Below are 18,082 nucleotides of genomic sequence, written 5' to 3'. Positions count from 1 at the left end.
GAATAATAGCATGTCCTTTCAATGTATTCTATATAAGAATAAACATTTTATCTTTTCACTTATCACATTCCATATTATAGAGCCTTTCATTCTCAAGTAGTTTGCTTAACAGTTTTGCCCAGCTCTTTACAAGTATTTTGTTTCAGCAGTGTTTAGATTCCTACTGTGGCAAGCCAGGCCAAAGGTCACACTGGGATGTATCTTTAGACTGTGGTCTCTAGTGTAATGTTTCCTGCTAGGCGCATGGTGTCATTACATGGACAAAATGGCTGCCCAGCATAGTTCTTTGTCTTTAAGGAATTTATAATTTTGCTGAAGTTCCAAGAATTGCATAAATTCTTTCCACATCAAATAAGATCACAAGCCTAGGTGGGCCCCAATTACTTAGTCCACTGTAGAAAAGCTTTCACTAAGACCGTAGTTTGTTAGAGAATAGAGAATTTAAAAATAATTGTATGAGAAATGGTTCTTCATTTTCTAACTTGTATTAAAGTCATTTTTCATTATATCATTCCATATACTTTTTCACCTTCCTGACAAAGATCTTTGAATCACATAATTTTAAGTTTGAGGATGCCCCAATTACCCTTTTTTTTTTTTCGTTTCTCGTGTTTTTGGTGTAAGATTTAAGAATGTACCATCTACCACCACTTCTTGAAGATGTTTCCATACATTTTCTTCTGGGAGTTTTATGGCGCTATCTTTTATGTTTAGGTCTTTGATCCATTTTGAGTTAATTGTTGTTTAAGGTGTGAGATAGGGGCCTTCTTTCTTTGGGATATGGATATCCAGCTCTTCCAGCACTATTTATTGAATACATCGTTTTGTCCCAGCTGAGTGGGCTTGACAGCCTTGTCAAAAATCACTTGGAACACTTCACAGCTATGGCAGGGGAGGTTTACTTTGTACTGGGTTGGGTGATGGGGGGATGTGTGGGGAGGGTAGCACCTGGGGCATGCCTCTATGGCATATGAATATGTTCAAGGGTCTTGGGGCATTGTCTCTGGGTGGACACCCAAACAGTAATCGAAAGGTACTGAGTTCCCATCCTGGGGAGTCCTGCTACGTTCTCTAATACCAGCAGCAAGAATCTCCTGAGTATATGGGCAGTGCCTAGTGAAGGAAGACAGGCCATTACACCAGCTCCTTGATATTGATGGTTTTATTTATGAACCTTGTTCTTATGAAATTGAAACTTAGCCTATGTATTACCTAAGTTTTACCTCCTTTTGCTCAAATGTGGCCTTTGTAAGCCAAACTCAGCATATAAATATACTGCCTTCCCCATAGCATGTGAGATGAGTCCTGGGGATGAGCCTCCCTGCACCAAGGGATTATTACCAAGCATCAACTAGCAACGCATTTGGAAAGACCGTAACCAAAATCTTAAATACAAATTACTTTTTATGACTAAGAGATTTCAGTGAGTCAGGAGGTCTTTCCAGAGGTTACGTTTATGCATGTCTCAACAGGATCCCATTGACTGCCACAGTTAACAGTGCTTCAAACGGGGGCTCCTGAGGGCTCTAGAGACATATCTAGATAGACAATCTCAGGAATTTGACACCCTGTCAGTGAGCCTTACTTTGGAATATATGCCCCCCAATGTGACAGAGTTATTAGGCTCATTTATAATTTCCCTATGCATGGCTCTTCTGCCCTTTTATTTGAACCTATAATTAGCACCATATTCGTTAAATATACATCCCAGAGACTTAAATCTTTGGTCTGTTCATAGACCACTTGAGCCCTGAATCTCATCAGAGTTGAAATGCCTATTATCCAGTTCATTGAACTCACACAGGACAACTAACAAAAGGATAGTGATGGATAATGCCCGTCCCAAAAAGCAGAGTATCTGCAACTGCAAGCAAGACACTTCTGTCATCTGCCCCATGAGACCTAAGCGCCCTCTCCATCAGAAACAGAGTGGGCATCACCATCTCAAAATCATCAAGACTGAGGAATGAACAAACATAAAGGGAGGAATGCAGCTGTGGAATAAAGTAGACTTATTGCAGCAATAGAAAAACATTGTAACATCTGAACCTGAGATTCAGAGGGGAGGGAGAGAGAAGAACACATTTAACATGGAGCATTATTTGAACATTGGAATTGTCTTGCATGACATTGCAATGACAGATACAGGCCATTATACATTTTGTCAAAACCTATAAAACTGTGTGGTGGAAAGCGTAAACTGTAATGTGAACTATAGACAATGGTTAGTAGTAATGCTTCTGTTATTGTAACAAATGTGCCACATTAATGAAAAATGTTAATGGAGAAAAGTGGAGGAAGGGAGGTGGGTAGGGTATATGAGAATTACCCCGTATTTTCAATGTAATGTTTATGAAATCTAAAGCATCTTTCAAAATAAAGTTTTTTAAAATGTGCAGTAGTTCTATTTGGAATGATGTAAATGTCTTGGTAGTGAATAATGGTGATGATAACACAAAATTGTTGAACTTAATTAGCAGCACTGAGACATATATTCAATGTGATTAAAAGGGGAAGTTCTAGATCTTTCTATGTCAGAAATCACGATCATAGATGTGAGGATCTGTTTCTGAACCATCAGTTTGGTTCCATTGGTCTGTATGTCTGCCTTTTTGCCACTACTGTGCTATTTTTTTTTTTTACCACGGTAGCTAGGTAATATGATGGAAAGTTTGGAAGTGAGAGTCCTCTAACTTTGTTCTTCCTTTTTAAGATGTTTATGGTTATTTGGTGCTTCTTACCCTTCCAAATAAATTTGATGATTGGATTTTTCATCATTTCCATTGCATTTCCAATTCCATTGCATTGAATCTGTATACCAATTTGAGTAGAATGATGTCTTAATGATATTTTGTCTGCTAATCCATGAACATGGAATGGTTTTCCATTTATTTAGGTGTTCTTTCATTTCTTAATAGCAATGCATTGGAGGTTTCTGAATACAAGTGCATTATGTCTGTGGTTAAGTTTATTCCTAAATATTTGATTCGTTTAGCCACTATTGTAAATGGAATTTTTTTTCCTGATATCCTCCTCAGATTTGCATTTCTAGTGTACAGAAATACTACTTATTTTCCCATATTAATCTTGTATACTGCCACTTTGCTGAACTTATTAGCTCTAGTAGCTTTGTTGTAGATTTTTTGCTATTTTCTAGGTATAAGATCATATCTTCTGTGAAGAGTGAACGTTCTATTTCTTCTTTTCCTATTTGGACGCTTTTTATTTCTTTTTCTTGCCTGACTACTCTAGCTAGAATCTCTAGCACTATATTGAACAACAGTGGTGACAGTGAGCATCCTTGTCTTGTTCCCAATCTCAGTGGGAAAGCTTTCATTCTTTCACCATTGACTACAATGTTAGCGGTGAGTTTTTTATATATGCCCCTTATGTTGAGAAGGTTTCCTTTAATTCCTATGTTTTGGAGTGTTTTTATCACAAAAGGATGTTAGATTTTGTCAAATGCCTTTTCTACATCAATCGAAATGATCATTTGTCTTTTTCTTTTTTGATTATTAAGGTGGCATATAATTGATGATTGGTTTTCCTGTGTTGAACTGCCCTTGCATGCTTGGGATAAAACCCACTTGATCATCATGAATAATTCTTTCAGTGTGTTGTTAGATTCATTTAGCAAGTATTTTGTTGAGGATTTTTGCATCTTTATTCATGAGGGAAATGGGTTTCTAATTTTCTTCTTTCCGTAATATCTTTATCCGGCTTGGGTATTAGGGTGATATTGGCTTTATAGAATGAGTTTGGTAGTGTTCCTTCCTTTTCAGTATTTTGGAAGAGTTTGAATAAGATTAGTATTAAATCTTTCAATGCCTGGCAGAATTCACCTGTGAAACCATCTGGTCTGGGGCTTTTCATGGCGGGGAGTTGTTTGATGACTGTTTCAGTATCTTCATATGTTGGTTTTTTGAGGTCGTCTGTTTTATCTAGGGTGAATACAGGCGGTTCCTATGTTCCTATGAATCTGTCCATTTTTCTTCATTGTCTAGTTTTTTGGCATACAGTTGGCCACAGTATCCTCTTATCCCTTTTATTTCTTTGGGGTCAGTAGTAATGTCCCCATTTTCATTTTTGATTCTATTTATTTTCATCTTGTCTCTTTTTGTCTTTGCCAGTGTAGCTAAGGGTTTGTAAATTTTGTTAATCTTCCTGAAGAACCACCTTTTAGTTTTAATTCTCTCTGTTCTTAATTTCATTTATTTCTGCTCTGATCTTTGTTATTTTATTCCTTCTACTTGCTTTAGAAATAGTTTGCTGTTCTTTTTCTAGTTTCTTCAGCTGTGTAGTTAGGTCATTGATTTTAGCTCTTCTTTTTTAATATAAGCATTGAGGGTTATCAATTTCCCGCTCAGCACTGCCTTTGTTGCATCCCTTAGATTTTGATATGTTGTATTCTCATTTTCATTTGTCTTGAGATAGTTACTGATTTCTCTTGCAATTACTTCTTTGATCTACTAATTATTTAAGATTGTGTCGTTTATTCTCCATATATTTGTTTAGTTTCCCTTTTTATGGCTGTTGTTGTCCAGCGCTACTCCATTATGTTCAGAGAAAGTGTTTTGTATAATTTCACACTTTTAAAATTTATTGAGATCTGCTTTGTTACCCAAAGTTCAGTCTATCCTAGGTAAGGATCCATGAGCACTTGAGAAGAATGTATATCCTTTTCTTTGTGAATGTAATGTTCTGTATATATCTATTAGGTTTAGTTCATTTGTCATATTAGTCAGGCTTTCTCTTTCTTTCTTGCTATTCTGCCCAGATGTTCTATCCAGTAATGATAGTGGTATATTGAAGTCTCCAACTATTTTTGCAGAGAAGGGGTTCTTAACCAGGGGTCCATGGACCCCCGAGGGAAAGATTTCATGGGGTCTGTGAGCTTGAATTGAGAAAAATAACTTACTACCTTTATTTTCTCTGACCTCTAACTGAAATATAATGTTTTCCTTCACTTATGAATGTTTGTAATAAATAAATTATAGCATGTAATAAATAAATTATTCACTTCACCTGACTGGCAAATGGGTCTGTGGAACAAAAAAGGTTAAGAACCCCTGTTGTAGAGACATCTTGTTTCTCCCTTCAGTTTACCAGTGTTTGCCTCATGTAATTTGGGGCATCCTGGTTAGATGCATATATATTTATGATTGTCATTTCTTCCTGGTGAATTGACCATTTTATTAATATGTAATGTCCTTCCTTGTCTCTAATAAAAGTTTTGCTTTTAAAGTGTATTTCATCTGATATAAATATAGCTCCTCCAGCTTTTTGTTTGTTTGTTTACTTTTGCATGCGTGGAGTGTCTTTTTTCAGATCTTTTACTTGCAATCTATTTGTATGCTTGAATCTAAGCTTCGTCTCTTGTAGAAGCTTATAGATGACTCACATTTTCTTATCCATTCCATCAGTCTGTGTCTTTTGATTGGGGGGTTTTATCCATTAAAATTCAATGTTATTACTGTCAAGGCAGTTCTTAATCCATTTTGACCTTTAGGTTTTAATCTCTCATAACTTATTTCCACCACTCTTTTTACATTTTTAATTACTTTTACTGACATAATCTTCATTTCTAAATACTCTTCCAAGCCTCTCTCTCCTGTCTTTTCTTCTCAGTCTGAGCATTCTTTTTAGCATTTCCTGCAAAGCCGGTTTCTTGGTTACAAACTCTCTCAGTTTCTGTTTATCTGTAAATATTCTAAACTCACCCTAATTTTTGAAAGACAGTCTTGCTAGATATAAGATTCTGGGTTGGCAGTTTTTCTCTTTCAGTATCATAAATATACCACTGCCTTCTTGCCTCCATAGTTTCTGATGCGAAATTGGCACTTAATCTTTTAGGGTATACTTTGTGTGTGATGCATCTCTTGTCTCTTGCTGTTCTCAGAAATCTCCCTTTATCTTTTGCATTTTACATTGTGATTAATATATGTCTCAGAGTGGGTCTATTTGGCTTCATTCGGATGGGAGTATGTTGTGCTTCTTGGATGTGGATATCTGTGTCCTTCAATAGGTTTTGGGGTTTTCTACTTTTATTTCCTCAAATATTCCTTCTGCCCCTCTTCCTTTCTCTTCTCCTTCTGGAACACCCATGACACATATGTATGCATATTTCTTACTATCATTTAGTTCCCTGAGACCCTGTTCAATTTTTACCATTCTTTATCTGTTCGTTGTATTTTTGTTTTCGGAAACCATGTCTTCAAGCTCAGTAATATCTATGATTAGTTATCTCCGCTCCATTATGTCATCTGGAGCCTTAGTTTATTCCTTTAACTGGGCCATATTTTCCTGATTTTTCGTATGGATTATAGTTTTTTGTTGGTGTGTTGGCATGTGCTTTACTAGATGTATTTATTCTCAGCCCAGTTTCTCTCTGTGGTCTAGGGCTGTCTGTTTGATTGGTTTTATACTATAGCCCCTCCTGATACTTGGTTCAGCTTAATTTGGAAATTTCTAGTGGCTCGTATTTACCCAATCTGGTTTTTTTTTTAGCTCTTTTACATCTGCTTTTCACCCTTTCTTCCTTGCTGGTTGCACTACTAAGTCAGAGCCGAGAATGCAGTTAGTACTGTAATCTGTGGAGGCTGAAGCTGCTCACATTGCCCCAGTAACCAGTGAAGCTTCTCCCACCTTTCTCCCCTGCCAGGAGTAGGGACAGAAATGCAGCCATGTGCAGTAATACAAGCTTTGCAGGCCAAGGCCACCTGCTGTTGCCCTGACAGTCTCATGCCCCTTTCCCCTTTGCCTGGGTCGGGGATAGAGCTGCATGTGTGGGCAGTAAGCTAAGCTGTGTGAGTCAGAACTGACTGCTCTTGCCCAGATAGACTGATGAAGCACTGGCCCCCCTCCTCCCCTGCCAGGGGTGGGAATGGAGCCTCCGGTGTGCCCAGCAGTGTAGTCTGTGCATGCCAAAAGTGACTGGAGTTGCCCGGAGAGGCTGAGGGAGCACTGTCCCCCCTTGTCTTTTTTGGGGGGCAAGGATGGAGCCACAGGTGTGTTCAGTAGTCTAGTCTGTGCAAGCCTAATGGAGCTGCAGTTGTCCAGAGAGGCTGAGGGAACACTGCACCCCCTCCTGTCTTATTGGGGTCAGGGATAGAGACACAGGTGCCCAACAATCTGCTCTGTGTAGGGTGAAAGCGATTATGGTTGCACAGAGAAGCTGAGGGAACATTGTCCCTCCTGACTTGTCAGGTGGGAATGGAGCCACGGATGTGCCCAATATTCTAGTCCAGGTAGGCCTGCAGTTAACTGGAGAAGCTGGTTCAGATACCGCAGGCTCTTCCCTGCTGGAGGTGAGGCTTGAGCCTAGGCGAGGCCTGCAGTCTGATCTGGATGGAACAGAGCTGCTCCCTACCATCGCTGTGATTTTCAGTAAGCCCCACTTCCCCTCATGCAGGGGCGGAGTTAAAATGGCAGCTGCCGGCCTCTTTCTTACTTAGACAGGTTCAAACTTTAGCTCTTCTTAGGATTGGACTTTAGCCCGATGAGTTTACTAGTCAGTAGCTGAAGTCAGTGCCTGACCAGCTCTTTCTTCCCCATTAGTGGGAAATGGCACTTCCAACTCCAGGCATGGAATATCTCCCAAGGCAGCTTGCACCATCAGTCGGGAAATGGGCTCCGGCCTCCATGGCGTGGAGTGTTGACTTAGGAATCTTCACTGCAGAGGGACCATCTCCTTCTGTTCTTCCAAGGATGTTCCCAGATGCTCTTCTGGTCTCCTGGGCCCCCCAGGCAGTTGATACAGGTAGCTCTGGCTGATTACTAACTGACTCTTGGAGGGCCTTACTCTGCCACCATCGTGCCCCTCCTCCTTGAGGTTATATATTTATTAAGCTTTTTCCCTTGGTTCCAGAGTCACTATATGTTCCCCATCCTCATTCAGATAGATGCCTTGATATCCCACCTTGGCCTTGGATTGAGATAACAGTAATCTTTGCACATGGCCGCAGGAGAGTGTCTGGAGCAAAGACGTGCATGCAAGCACTGGTGCTACATTTGCTCCCAGCCTGCAACTGCAACCGCACCCCTTCCTCCTGCCTCTTCTCTGACCTCCTGGCTCCACCTCTGTTGTTTAGCTGTAATTACTAATTACTTAATTACTTTATTTGTATTGACAATGCGAACCAGCTTTTCATTCTGCCTCTTTGTTTCTGGTATACTAATTTGTTTTATTTTAATTATGTGAAGGCTAATTATATAGAAAAAATTCTAGAGATCTTTAACAAAATGTTATTGTTACATACCCAGATTTTATACAGTTAGAGCCTACCCCATAAAGAACTATTTCTCTATTTTTGGTATATTAAGGTTATTATGATTTCTCAGATCTACTGTCTGGAATTTATCAAATTGTTATAGCAAATTATGGTAATTTAAAATCACCCATAAACACATTAAACACTTCCTCTGTGCAGGGGATATGAATATAGATAAGAACAGGCGCTGGTTTTGAGGAGCAGATGCTGTTGCAGGGAAGAGTAACCCATATATAAATAATTGCAGTCCAGCGTGTTACAAAGAAGTGTGTGCAAGGTGCAGCGGTCGATGCAAAGACCAGGTGGAGTAATCAACAAGCTGTGACCATGGTCCAGTGTCTCCCTGGGGCTTCTGTGACGCTTCTTTCATCTTTTCTGTCAATCACCTGAGTTAGGCAAGGGGAGAGTGTTAGGAGAGAAAAATCAGTTTTCATTGTGCTCAAGAAGTGGGATCAAGGGGTTCTCAAGCAAAAATTCCCTCTGAGCCTGCTGGCTCTAGCACACGTTTCTGGCATCTTGGGCACTGAATTAAAGCCAGGGTTCTCTCAGCTCCTCAGCTGCGGGTTCATACAGGAGAGGGTCACCTCTTCCTTTGTAGTCCACTTTAGCAGTGATGTTCATGCTTACTGATATTTGTCCCCTTCCCCTCCTGCATTTTAAACTTTATAAGTACAGGGACTTTATTGTTTGTTTTTTTTGTTTTGTTTTTTAACCAGGGACTTTAAGAACTATGTTTTGGTTGGGAGGAGGGGCACGTGAATTTATAGATGACTTCGAGGTAAGGCTCTTGGTTAGGAGCCAACACTTTTTACCATAACAGCATTTTCTAAAGTATGGTGCTAAGGTGGATGATGTGAAGATAGGGTTTTTAAAGGAAAGTGTTCTCTTTTTTTTGCACAGAGAGACTGAAGGGAGGGGCAGAAGTCATATGGTTAGAAGGCAGAAATAAGCTGGGAGGCAGCTCTTATTAGAGCATGGAGGATAAACGTTAAATGGATAGTGCCTCTCGTCATGAAATATTAATATTAAAGATGCTCTGGCTAGGAGGCTAGGATAATGTCTCATGGAGCCGGGTGGGGCTTGGCATGGACAACTTGGTTTGAATGTAGAATGTTACATGTAGAATCCTCTGTATGTATTTAGGCTATAAAGTTTTAGTGAGAATTATGCTCATTTTTCATATGGTTTACTCCTAAACAAGTCTCAATATTTTATTTTAACATCTTTAATCTCTAATTTAACAATTTATCTCATAGGTAGGAACTGAGTATATGCAAATCTATGTAGAAATATAAATCATTCTCAAGGTCAAAGTTATATTAATGTATTATTTGTGTAATTATCAGCTATTGTTGTATTCTATTACTGTCCCTCATCATTCATACATTTAAAAGAGAAATACCAACCACACTTGTCTGGATTAGACATGATTAATATTAGCTTTTTAATGATCATTCTTTTTTTTGTTTTACTTTATTTTTTTAAATATACTCTTTTTTTTCCAAATTCTACTCAATTTATTCATTTTTTAAAAAATATTACATTCAAAAAATATGAGGTCCCCATTCACCCCCAACACCCCCACCCCACCACTCCCCCCACAGTAACACTCTCCCTTATCATCATGACACATCCATTGCATCTGGTGAGTACATCTCTGGGCATTGCTGCACCCCATGGCCTGTAGTCCACACCATAGCCCACACTCTCCCACGTTCCATCCAGTGGGCCATGGGAGGACATACAATGTCCGGCAATTGTCCCTGCAGCACCACCCAGGACAACTCCAAGTCCCGAAAATGCCTCCACATCTCATCTCTTCCTCCCGTTCCCCGCACCCAGCAGCCACCATGGCCACTTTTTCCACACCAGTGCCACAGTTTCTCGATTATTAACCACAATAGTTCATGAATAGAATATCAGTAAGTCCACTCTAATCCTTACTGTATTCCTCCTTCCTGTGGACCTTGGCTTGGTTGTGTCCATTCCATATCTATGTCAAGAGGGGGCTTAGATTCCACATGGATGATGGATCCAATCCTCCTGCTTTCAGTTGTAGGCACTCTAGGCTCCATGGTGTGGTGATTGACATTCTTCAACTCCATGTTAGCTGAGTGTAGTAAGTCCAATAAATCAGAGTGTAGGAGCTGAAGTCTGTTGAGGCTCAGGGCCTGGTTATATTGTCAGTCCAGAGATTCAAATCCCCTAGATACATCTTAAACCCCAGCACCAACTACAATTCCAGTAAAGTAGCATGAAAGGCTTGTGAAAATCTTAATCTCTGGTTTTTCAGCTCAATTGAATGATGCACAAGTTTGAAGTGAAAAATTTAGCTTCGTTATTCTTCAAAATATATGAGCTAATTTTATTGATCTTTTTACCTACTAGATGCTTTCTGAAGCAGCACCAGGAAAACTGAAAATCGTCCATGGAGATGTGTTGACATTTAAAATAGATAAGGCTTTTCCAGAAAGTCTTAAAAGACCGTGGGAGGATGGTAAGAGCCTTCTTGTTTGTTTGTTTGTTTGCTTAATTTCCTTTTGTAATTATTTTGATTAAATATTTATATTAAAAATTATCTGAACAGAATTAAATAGCAAATTTTCAATGTAATTCCTTTCTACCTTCTTTCAAAATTACAGACTTGTTACTTTTTATTCTAATTTGTTTTTCACAGATTTCCAAATGTGTTTTTGCAAATAAACTGGTTTTTTTGTTTGATACCTTATAAGCGATGGGTAAACTATGAAGTGTTACATTTTCCAGATGGTGAGAAAAGTGTTTTAGAAAGCTAAGCCACACCCAAGCCTGAGTTTTCATTTTTCTTGTCTTTCACACTCATTGACCAATCAAGGTTCTCTTCATTCCTGGACAGTGTCTGTTAAGTCTGGAATATACAGACTAGAGCATGCTTCTTGCCTGTAAAACACTCTCACAACAAACGGACGAGTGACTGATGCACTCTCGTCCAGCCTCCTTGAGGTCCCTCACCTCTCCACCTTCTAACTTGCCATTTCTCCTCCCCACTTACTGCCATCCTGTGTCTGAGCTGGAGTCACAGTGACCTCCTGATGGCCTGTTTCGCACCTTGGCTGACTCGAGTTCTCCAGCACCTGTCGGACACTCTTGTCTGCTGTGGTCATGAAGATCTCTCTGCTCGTCTTTCCTGATACCGGGACCTCCTTTTTTACCCTTTTACATTGTGCGCTTTTCTACTTTATCGCTGGTGGTTACTTTTCCACCCACCTCTTTACATTTGTTGTTTCATGTACCCTCTCTCCTCCTGTTGTGGTGGATTTCTTTGCTCCTAGGGCAGTGTTTGCTGCCTGTGTCCTACTGACACTCGACTTTATGTCAACTCTGTACCCCCTTCCTGAGTAAGTGACCCTCCCAACAGCTTCGTCTGGGTGCCACCCCCCCACACACGCACTTTAACCTCATGTCCAAAGCAAATTATCTTTTCCTGTCAATCAGCTCTTTTTCCTATATTCCTGTGCCAGAAATCTGAGAACTTTAATTGACAAACTGAAACTAATTAGGTAGAATCTTTTTCCTTATTAATTTAAAGCTGATTGTGAGAAAATGTTGCTTTGGAAGAATAAATGGATGGAAAAATACTCAGCCATATCTTTTCATATATTTTTATTTGATACTATGACTTTCCAACTTGAATTTAGTTTTAACTGCAATTGTATTCAAATTATATTGAAGAAATCATTCTGATTTGTTTCTTCCCTCTGCCAAACAGATCCTCCAGCTGTACATATTATTGGAAATCTTCCTTTTAGTGTATCAACTCCACTGATTATCCAGTGGCTTGAAAATGTTTCTTGTAGAAATGGACCTTTTGCTTATGGCAGAACCCAGCTAACTTTGACTTTTCAAAAGGAGGTAGCAGAGGTAAGCTTTAAACCTTTTCTGGCTATTTTTATCATATGATCAAATTCCAAAATAAAGTAATACTTTATGTCTGCCACAGACCATAGTTTGCCAATACTTGCTATAGACACACCTGCACATTCTTACTTATTTGGTGATGATGTTATGTCATTGAGGTTTTATTTTGCCTTTTGCTGACTTTTAATGAAGTAGAGTACCATTTTATGTTTATTAGCCTTATAGGTGCTTGCCATTTGCCCATGTAATATTGGCTTGCTTGTCTTTTACTGATTGGGAGAAGTTCTTACATCTTCATACTGTTCTCTTATTAGTTAAATGTGTTGCAAATTTATTCTTCTACTCTGTGGCATGTTATTTTAGTCTTTTCACAGTGTCTTTTGAAGAACAGTCTTATTTCTAATTTATGGATAGTGCTTTTTGTGTCCTGTAGAAGAAATCTTTTTATATCCTGACATCATAAAGATATTCTGTGCTAGCTTCTAGAAGATTTATTGTTTTACCTTTCATGTTTATATCTGGTCAACACTTGGAGTTGTTTTCATCTGTGGTTGAGGTAGGAGCCAATTTTTTTTCTAACATGTCTCGCAGTGAATGAAAAGGCTGTCCTTCACTGGTCACTATCAGTTCTTCTGTCATGTATATAAAAGCATTGATCTGATTAGACACACTGAGGAGAAAGATAATGTGAAATCCAGGAAGCAGAGCACAGTAAAGGAGATATTCAAAGGGAATCCTCAGGAAGAGCATTCAGTTTACACTGGAGCAGATCAGGAAGAAGATTTTGATAAAATACCAACATATAGAGAAGAATAGTTACACAAGTTAGGAAGAGTTTTCGATGGAATATTTATTAAAATAAAGGAAAACAGTAATAAATAGAGATAGCAGAGATGAAACATACAAAATTATTGGAAAGAGAAGTAAAAAATATTATTATTTGGAGGTTTTTGTTTATTTTGAAAAATCTACAAAAAATGATGAACCTAGATAAAAATAACTATAAAACATTTCTGAAAGTCTCAAAAGATCACTGAGATCAATCAATATAAATATCATATTCCTGAAAGGAAAAATGATTTTTGTTAAGATGCTGATTTTTTCCCAAATAATTTTAAAATAAATAAATTATATATTTAATACAATTCTAATTATATTGTCAATTTATCTTGAAATGTAATAACATTCCAAGGATCATCTTGAACAGACCTGCAAGAATAGGTAAGAAATTTTGAAAAAGAGTCGTGAGAGAAGACTTGCCCTGTCAAATGTTAAGATGTGTGTGGATATGGTGACGTTATCAAGATGGCAGTGTAAGTTGGCAGGAAAGTTTCCCCTTAGAGATAACTAAATAAAAGGGTACATTCCATTCTCTTGGAACTCTCAAGAATGATGGAGGCTGAAGAAGGCCTCCACAAATGCTGAATGGAAGAAAGAAAGAAAAAACACCAAAAAACACTTAGACCTGCCAGTCTGGACCCGTCCCCAAACTCGGTCTCACATACTTCGTCACACAATGACAGCCTTCTTGCTCACATACCTCCTACTATGGACGCTGGCCACAGGACGCCTGAGAGCAGCAACTTAGAGCCTCAGGCACAGTCAGGCATGGAGACCCAAGGCCACATAGCCCCAAGGCAGGGGCCCTAGCTGTCAGCAAGAGCACACAAAACAGCCCCCAGGAAACAAAACAAGCTACTTACAGCGGAACTATTGGCAAACTGCACATACCTAACCTAGATTTCAATTGCTAGTGCAACCTAAATGACAAAACAGGTATGTTTGAGTGCTGACCCCATTTATTTCCCTGGGGCAGAATATTCTAACATGGAAGTTAACAGAGGCAGAAAAGCCAGAGGGTAAAAAGGGTGAAACTGAACTGCAGTAAGGCAGAGAGAACAAGGGACTGAAAGCTGTGGTGAAAAGGCATCCCTGAGTGTGGAAGAGCAGTTGAGCAAATCACAGCTTCTGGGGAGTAAAATGTGCATAAAAACAAACAACATTCCAGGACTCCTAGAGGAGGAACAGAGGATAAGGAAATTTGTTCCTGGAGGTGAATGAGTCACCAATAAGCTGCAGTGCATGCCCAGGGCAAGAGACAGGTACAAAAGACATGGGAAAATCTGAACTGTTAAACACAGGCTGCTCTAAAGATTCAGTGTAAGCTGGACCAGGTGTCAAAAAAGTCTTAACATACAGCAAATCTACAATAAAACCCTAGGCAAGAGGGAGAAACTGACTTCCAGATTAGCATGTCACAATACTCAAATGCCCAGGCATTAGCAAAAAATCAAAAGCCAGGCAAAGAAGCAGTAAGAGATGGCTCATTCAAGGGAACAAATTAAAACTTTAGAAAAAGCACAGACATTGGAACAAATAATCAATGAAGTTCAAATCTATTTAAGGAACTCAAGGAAATATCAATAGAAATAAACTAAATATGGATATAGAACAAATTAGAAAGTAAAAAGGAAAAGAAGTTATAGGGATGAAAAGCACAATAATGGAGTTTAAAAATAAGTTATTCAGATTTGAACAGGTGAAAGAATCAGTGAACTAGAAGACAGGACAGTTAAACATATAGTTGAAGAAACAAAGAAAAGAAATTTCAAAGACTAAGTAAAGGGTGCTAGCTATGATTAGTTTTCTGATACCTTTCTCCTGGAAGTTGGAAAAATTACTGGAAGTGTACATAGTTGGCAGGTTAATTTTGGTGCATGCCAGAATTTGATGTAGTCATAAGCATTCTGATTTTCTTCCTTTATCATCAAGCAGATTTATGCTTCATTCCATAGTGTTTTCTGTATTATACTGTTATACTTTAGACAACAGTTTTAAGAAATAAAGTCATACTTTTTTTTTTTTTTTAAAGATTTATTTATTTATTTAATTTCCCCCCCTCCCCTGGTTGTCTGTTCTTGGTGTCTATTTGTTGCATCTTGTTTCTTTGTCTGCTTTTGTTTCTTTGTCCGCTTCTGTTGTCGTCAGCGGCACGGGAAGTGTGGGCGGCGCCATTCCTGGGCAGGCTGCACTTTCTTTTTCACGCTGGGCGGCTTTCCTCACGGGCGCACTCCTTGCGCGTGGGGGCTCCCCCACGCGGGGGACACCCTTGCGTGGCACGGCACTCCTTGCGCGCATCAGCACTGCGCATGGCCAGCTCCACACGGGTCAAGGAGGCCCGGGGTTTGAACCGCGGACCTCCCATATGGTAGACGGACGCCCTAACCACTGGGCCAAAGTCCGTTTCCCGAGTCATACTTGTTATAAAATATTAATGCAGTAGTGTACGTAATAAAAAGGACAAGCTGCCGCCCTCCAAACCATTACCCTATCCCTCAACCCTCATTTCATTTTTCCTTAAATTGAATGTGTTCAACTTGTTACTTATTATTTTCCTGAACTGCTGGAGTTCTAGTGATTCAGATTTAGGGAAGGGATTACATAATTTTGACTTACGTTTATATTGTGAGGGTTTAAAGTTTAAATATAAAGCTTTGTGAGAAAAAAAAATACCTTCAATAAACTTAAAATAGTGTTGATCCAGGGGACAAACAGTGAGCAGAGCCTAAGGGACCTCCAGGATGACATAAACTACACCATTGTACACACTAGGGGAGTCCCACAAGGAGAAGAGAAGGAAGAGAGACCTGTTTTAATTTGCTAAAAGCTGTTGGAAAGCAATATATCAGAAATGGGTTGGCTTTTATGATGGGAATTTATTAGATTAAAAGCTTACAACTCTGAGGCTGTGAAAATGTCTAAGTCAGGGAACATGGAGCCATCTACTTCCCTTCCAGGTCTCATTGTTTCAGCTTCTGGTTTCCTCTTTCCCAGATTCCCTCCTGAGCTACTAGGTCTTCAGTTTCTCTCCCTCCTTCCCTCCCTCCCTCCCTCTCTCTCTCTCTCTCTCTCTCACTCTCTCCCCCTCCCTACCTCCTCTTCCCGACAGGACAGAAAGAGTATTTGAGGAAATAGTGGCCAAAAATTTCCCACCTCCTACAAAAGATGTAAATATACATGTCCAAGGAGTGAGGTATACTCCAGAAAGGGTAAACCCTAGTAGATCTACTCTAAGACACATATTAATCAAAATAAAGAACAGCAAATTATACCCAAAGGAGGCAGAAGAAGGAAATAATAAAGATTTGGCCAGAAATAAATGAAACAATTTTTAAAAGAGAGAATTAATAAAACCAAAATTTCATTCTTTGAAAATATCAATAAAATCAGTAAACCTTAGCTAGACTGGTGAAAAAAGAGAGAGAATGCAAATAATTAAAATCAGAAGTGAAAGAGGAGACTGTAGTGGTTTGAAGCTATATATACCTCTGAAGAACATGTTCTTAAAGTGAAACAATTCCTGTTGGTATAAACCCATTGTAAGTAGGACCTTTTGATGATGATACATCAGTTATTTTGTGGCCCACCTCAACTAAGATGAGTCTTAATCCTTTTATTGGAGTCCTTTATAAGAAAATGAAATTCAGACACACAGAGAAAGCCACAGAAAAAAGAAGCTGAAATCAAGGAAACCAAGAGAGAAGGGAGAGACTGACAGATGGTGCCATGTGCCTTACCATGTGACAGGAGCCAAGCATTGCCAGCATCCAGGAAGAAAACATTGCTGTGATGATGTCTTGATTTGGTCATTTTCCTGGCCTCAAAACAGTGAGCTAAAAGTCCCATTGTTTAACCTGACACATTGTATGGTTATTTGCTTTGAGCAGTATAGTAAACTAAAACAAAGATTACTCTGATCCCACAGAAATAAAAAGGATCATAAGAGGACACTTTTGAACAACTGTCTACCAACAAATTAGACAACCAAGATGAAATGGACACATTCCTAGAATACAGCCTACACTGATAGTAGAAGAAATAAAAGATACTAAATCCTCCACAATTCAGTGATCAGAATTCCCCCAAATAAGAAAAACTCAGGCCCAGATGACTTTGCTGGTTAATTTTACAAAACATTCAAAGAAAAATTAAAAACCACCAAATTAACAGAGTGAAAGGGAAACAAGCAAACCAGCCAAACAGGATCATCCATCTCAATTGATAAATCTAGCACCTCTTATTGATAAAAATGCTTTAAAAAGTATATACGATAAAGGCTATATGTGAAAAACCCACAGGTAATATCATATTTGATGATAAAAGGCTGAACGCTTTCCCTCTAACATCAGTAACAAGAAAAGGATGCTTAGTGTCACCACTGCCGTATATCATACCAGAGGTCCTATCCACAGCAATTAGGCACGAAAAAGAAAGGCATTCACATTGGAAGGAAGATGTAAAACCCTCCGTGTTTGCAGATGGCATGATCACAGAGAGTCCTGAAAAATCTACAACAAAACTACTAGAAATTATAAACAAATCCAGCCAGTGGTAGGGAACAAGATCAACACACAGAAATCCTGTGGTGTTTCTGTACACTAGATATGGACAGTCTGAGGAAATTTTTAAAAATTCCATTTACTGTAGCAAATAAAAGAATCTTTTATGTATGAATAAATTTATTCAAGGATGTAAAGGACTTGTACATGGAAAACTACAAAACACTGCTGAAAGAAGTTAAAGAAGAGCTAAATAAATGGGACATTTCCTTTTTATAGATTGAAAGAATAAATATTGTTAAGATGATGATACTTCTCAAAATGTTACACAAATTCAAGAGTCCCAATCAAAATTCCAATAGCCTGTTTTGCAGAAATGAAAAAAAACAATCATTATGTCCATGTGGAAATTGGTAAGCAACCCCAGATTCCAAAAGAATCTTGACAAAGAAGAACGAAGTGGGAGGATTTTGAAACTTATTACAAAGCTATAGCAATTAAAACAGCATGTCATCATCAAGTATACAGACTGATGAAATTGAGATTTCATAAATGGCCCTCACACTTTTGGCCTCT

The 18,082-nt window shown here is 38.8% G+C and overlaps 1 protein-coding gene across 1 annotated transcript in view; it reads left to right on the top strand.

The window, feature by feature from the left end:
* TFB1M (transcription factor B1, mitochondrial) overlaps window positions 1–18,082 on the top strand; it is a 77,303-nt gene that overhangs the window by 15,988 nt on the left and 43,233 nt on the right. The window contains exons 3-4 of the mRNA XM_004452651.4: window positions 10,659–10,767; window positions 12,019–12,170. Of these exons, the coding sequence (XP_004452708.1) occupies window positions 10,659–10,767; window positions 12,019–12,170 (261 nt within the window). The remainder of the gene's footprint in view (window positions 1–10,658; window positions 10,768–12,018; window positions 12,171–18,082) is intronic.

This window comes from Dasypus novemcinctus, chromosome 28 (assembly GCF_030445035.2).
Source record: "Dasypus novemcinctus isolate mDasNov1 chromosome 28, mDasNov1.1.hap2, whole genome shotgun sequence".
Taxonomy (NCBI): domain Eukaryota; kingdom Metazoa; phylum Chordata; class Mammalia; order Cingulata; family Dasypodidae; genus Dasypus; species Dasypus novemcinctus.
Note: the sequence above shows the minus strand (reverse complement) of the source record. Positions and strands in the feature narration are given on the sequence as shown.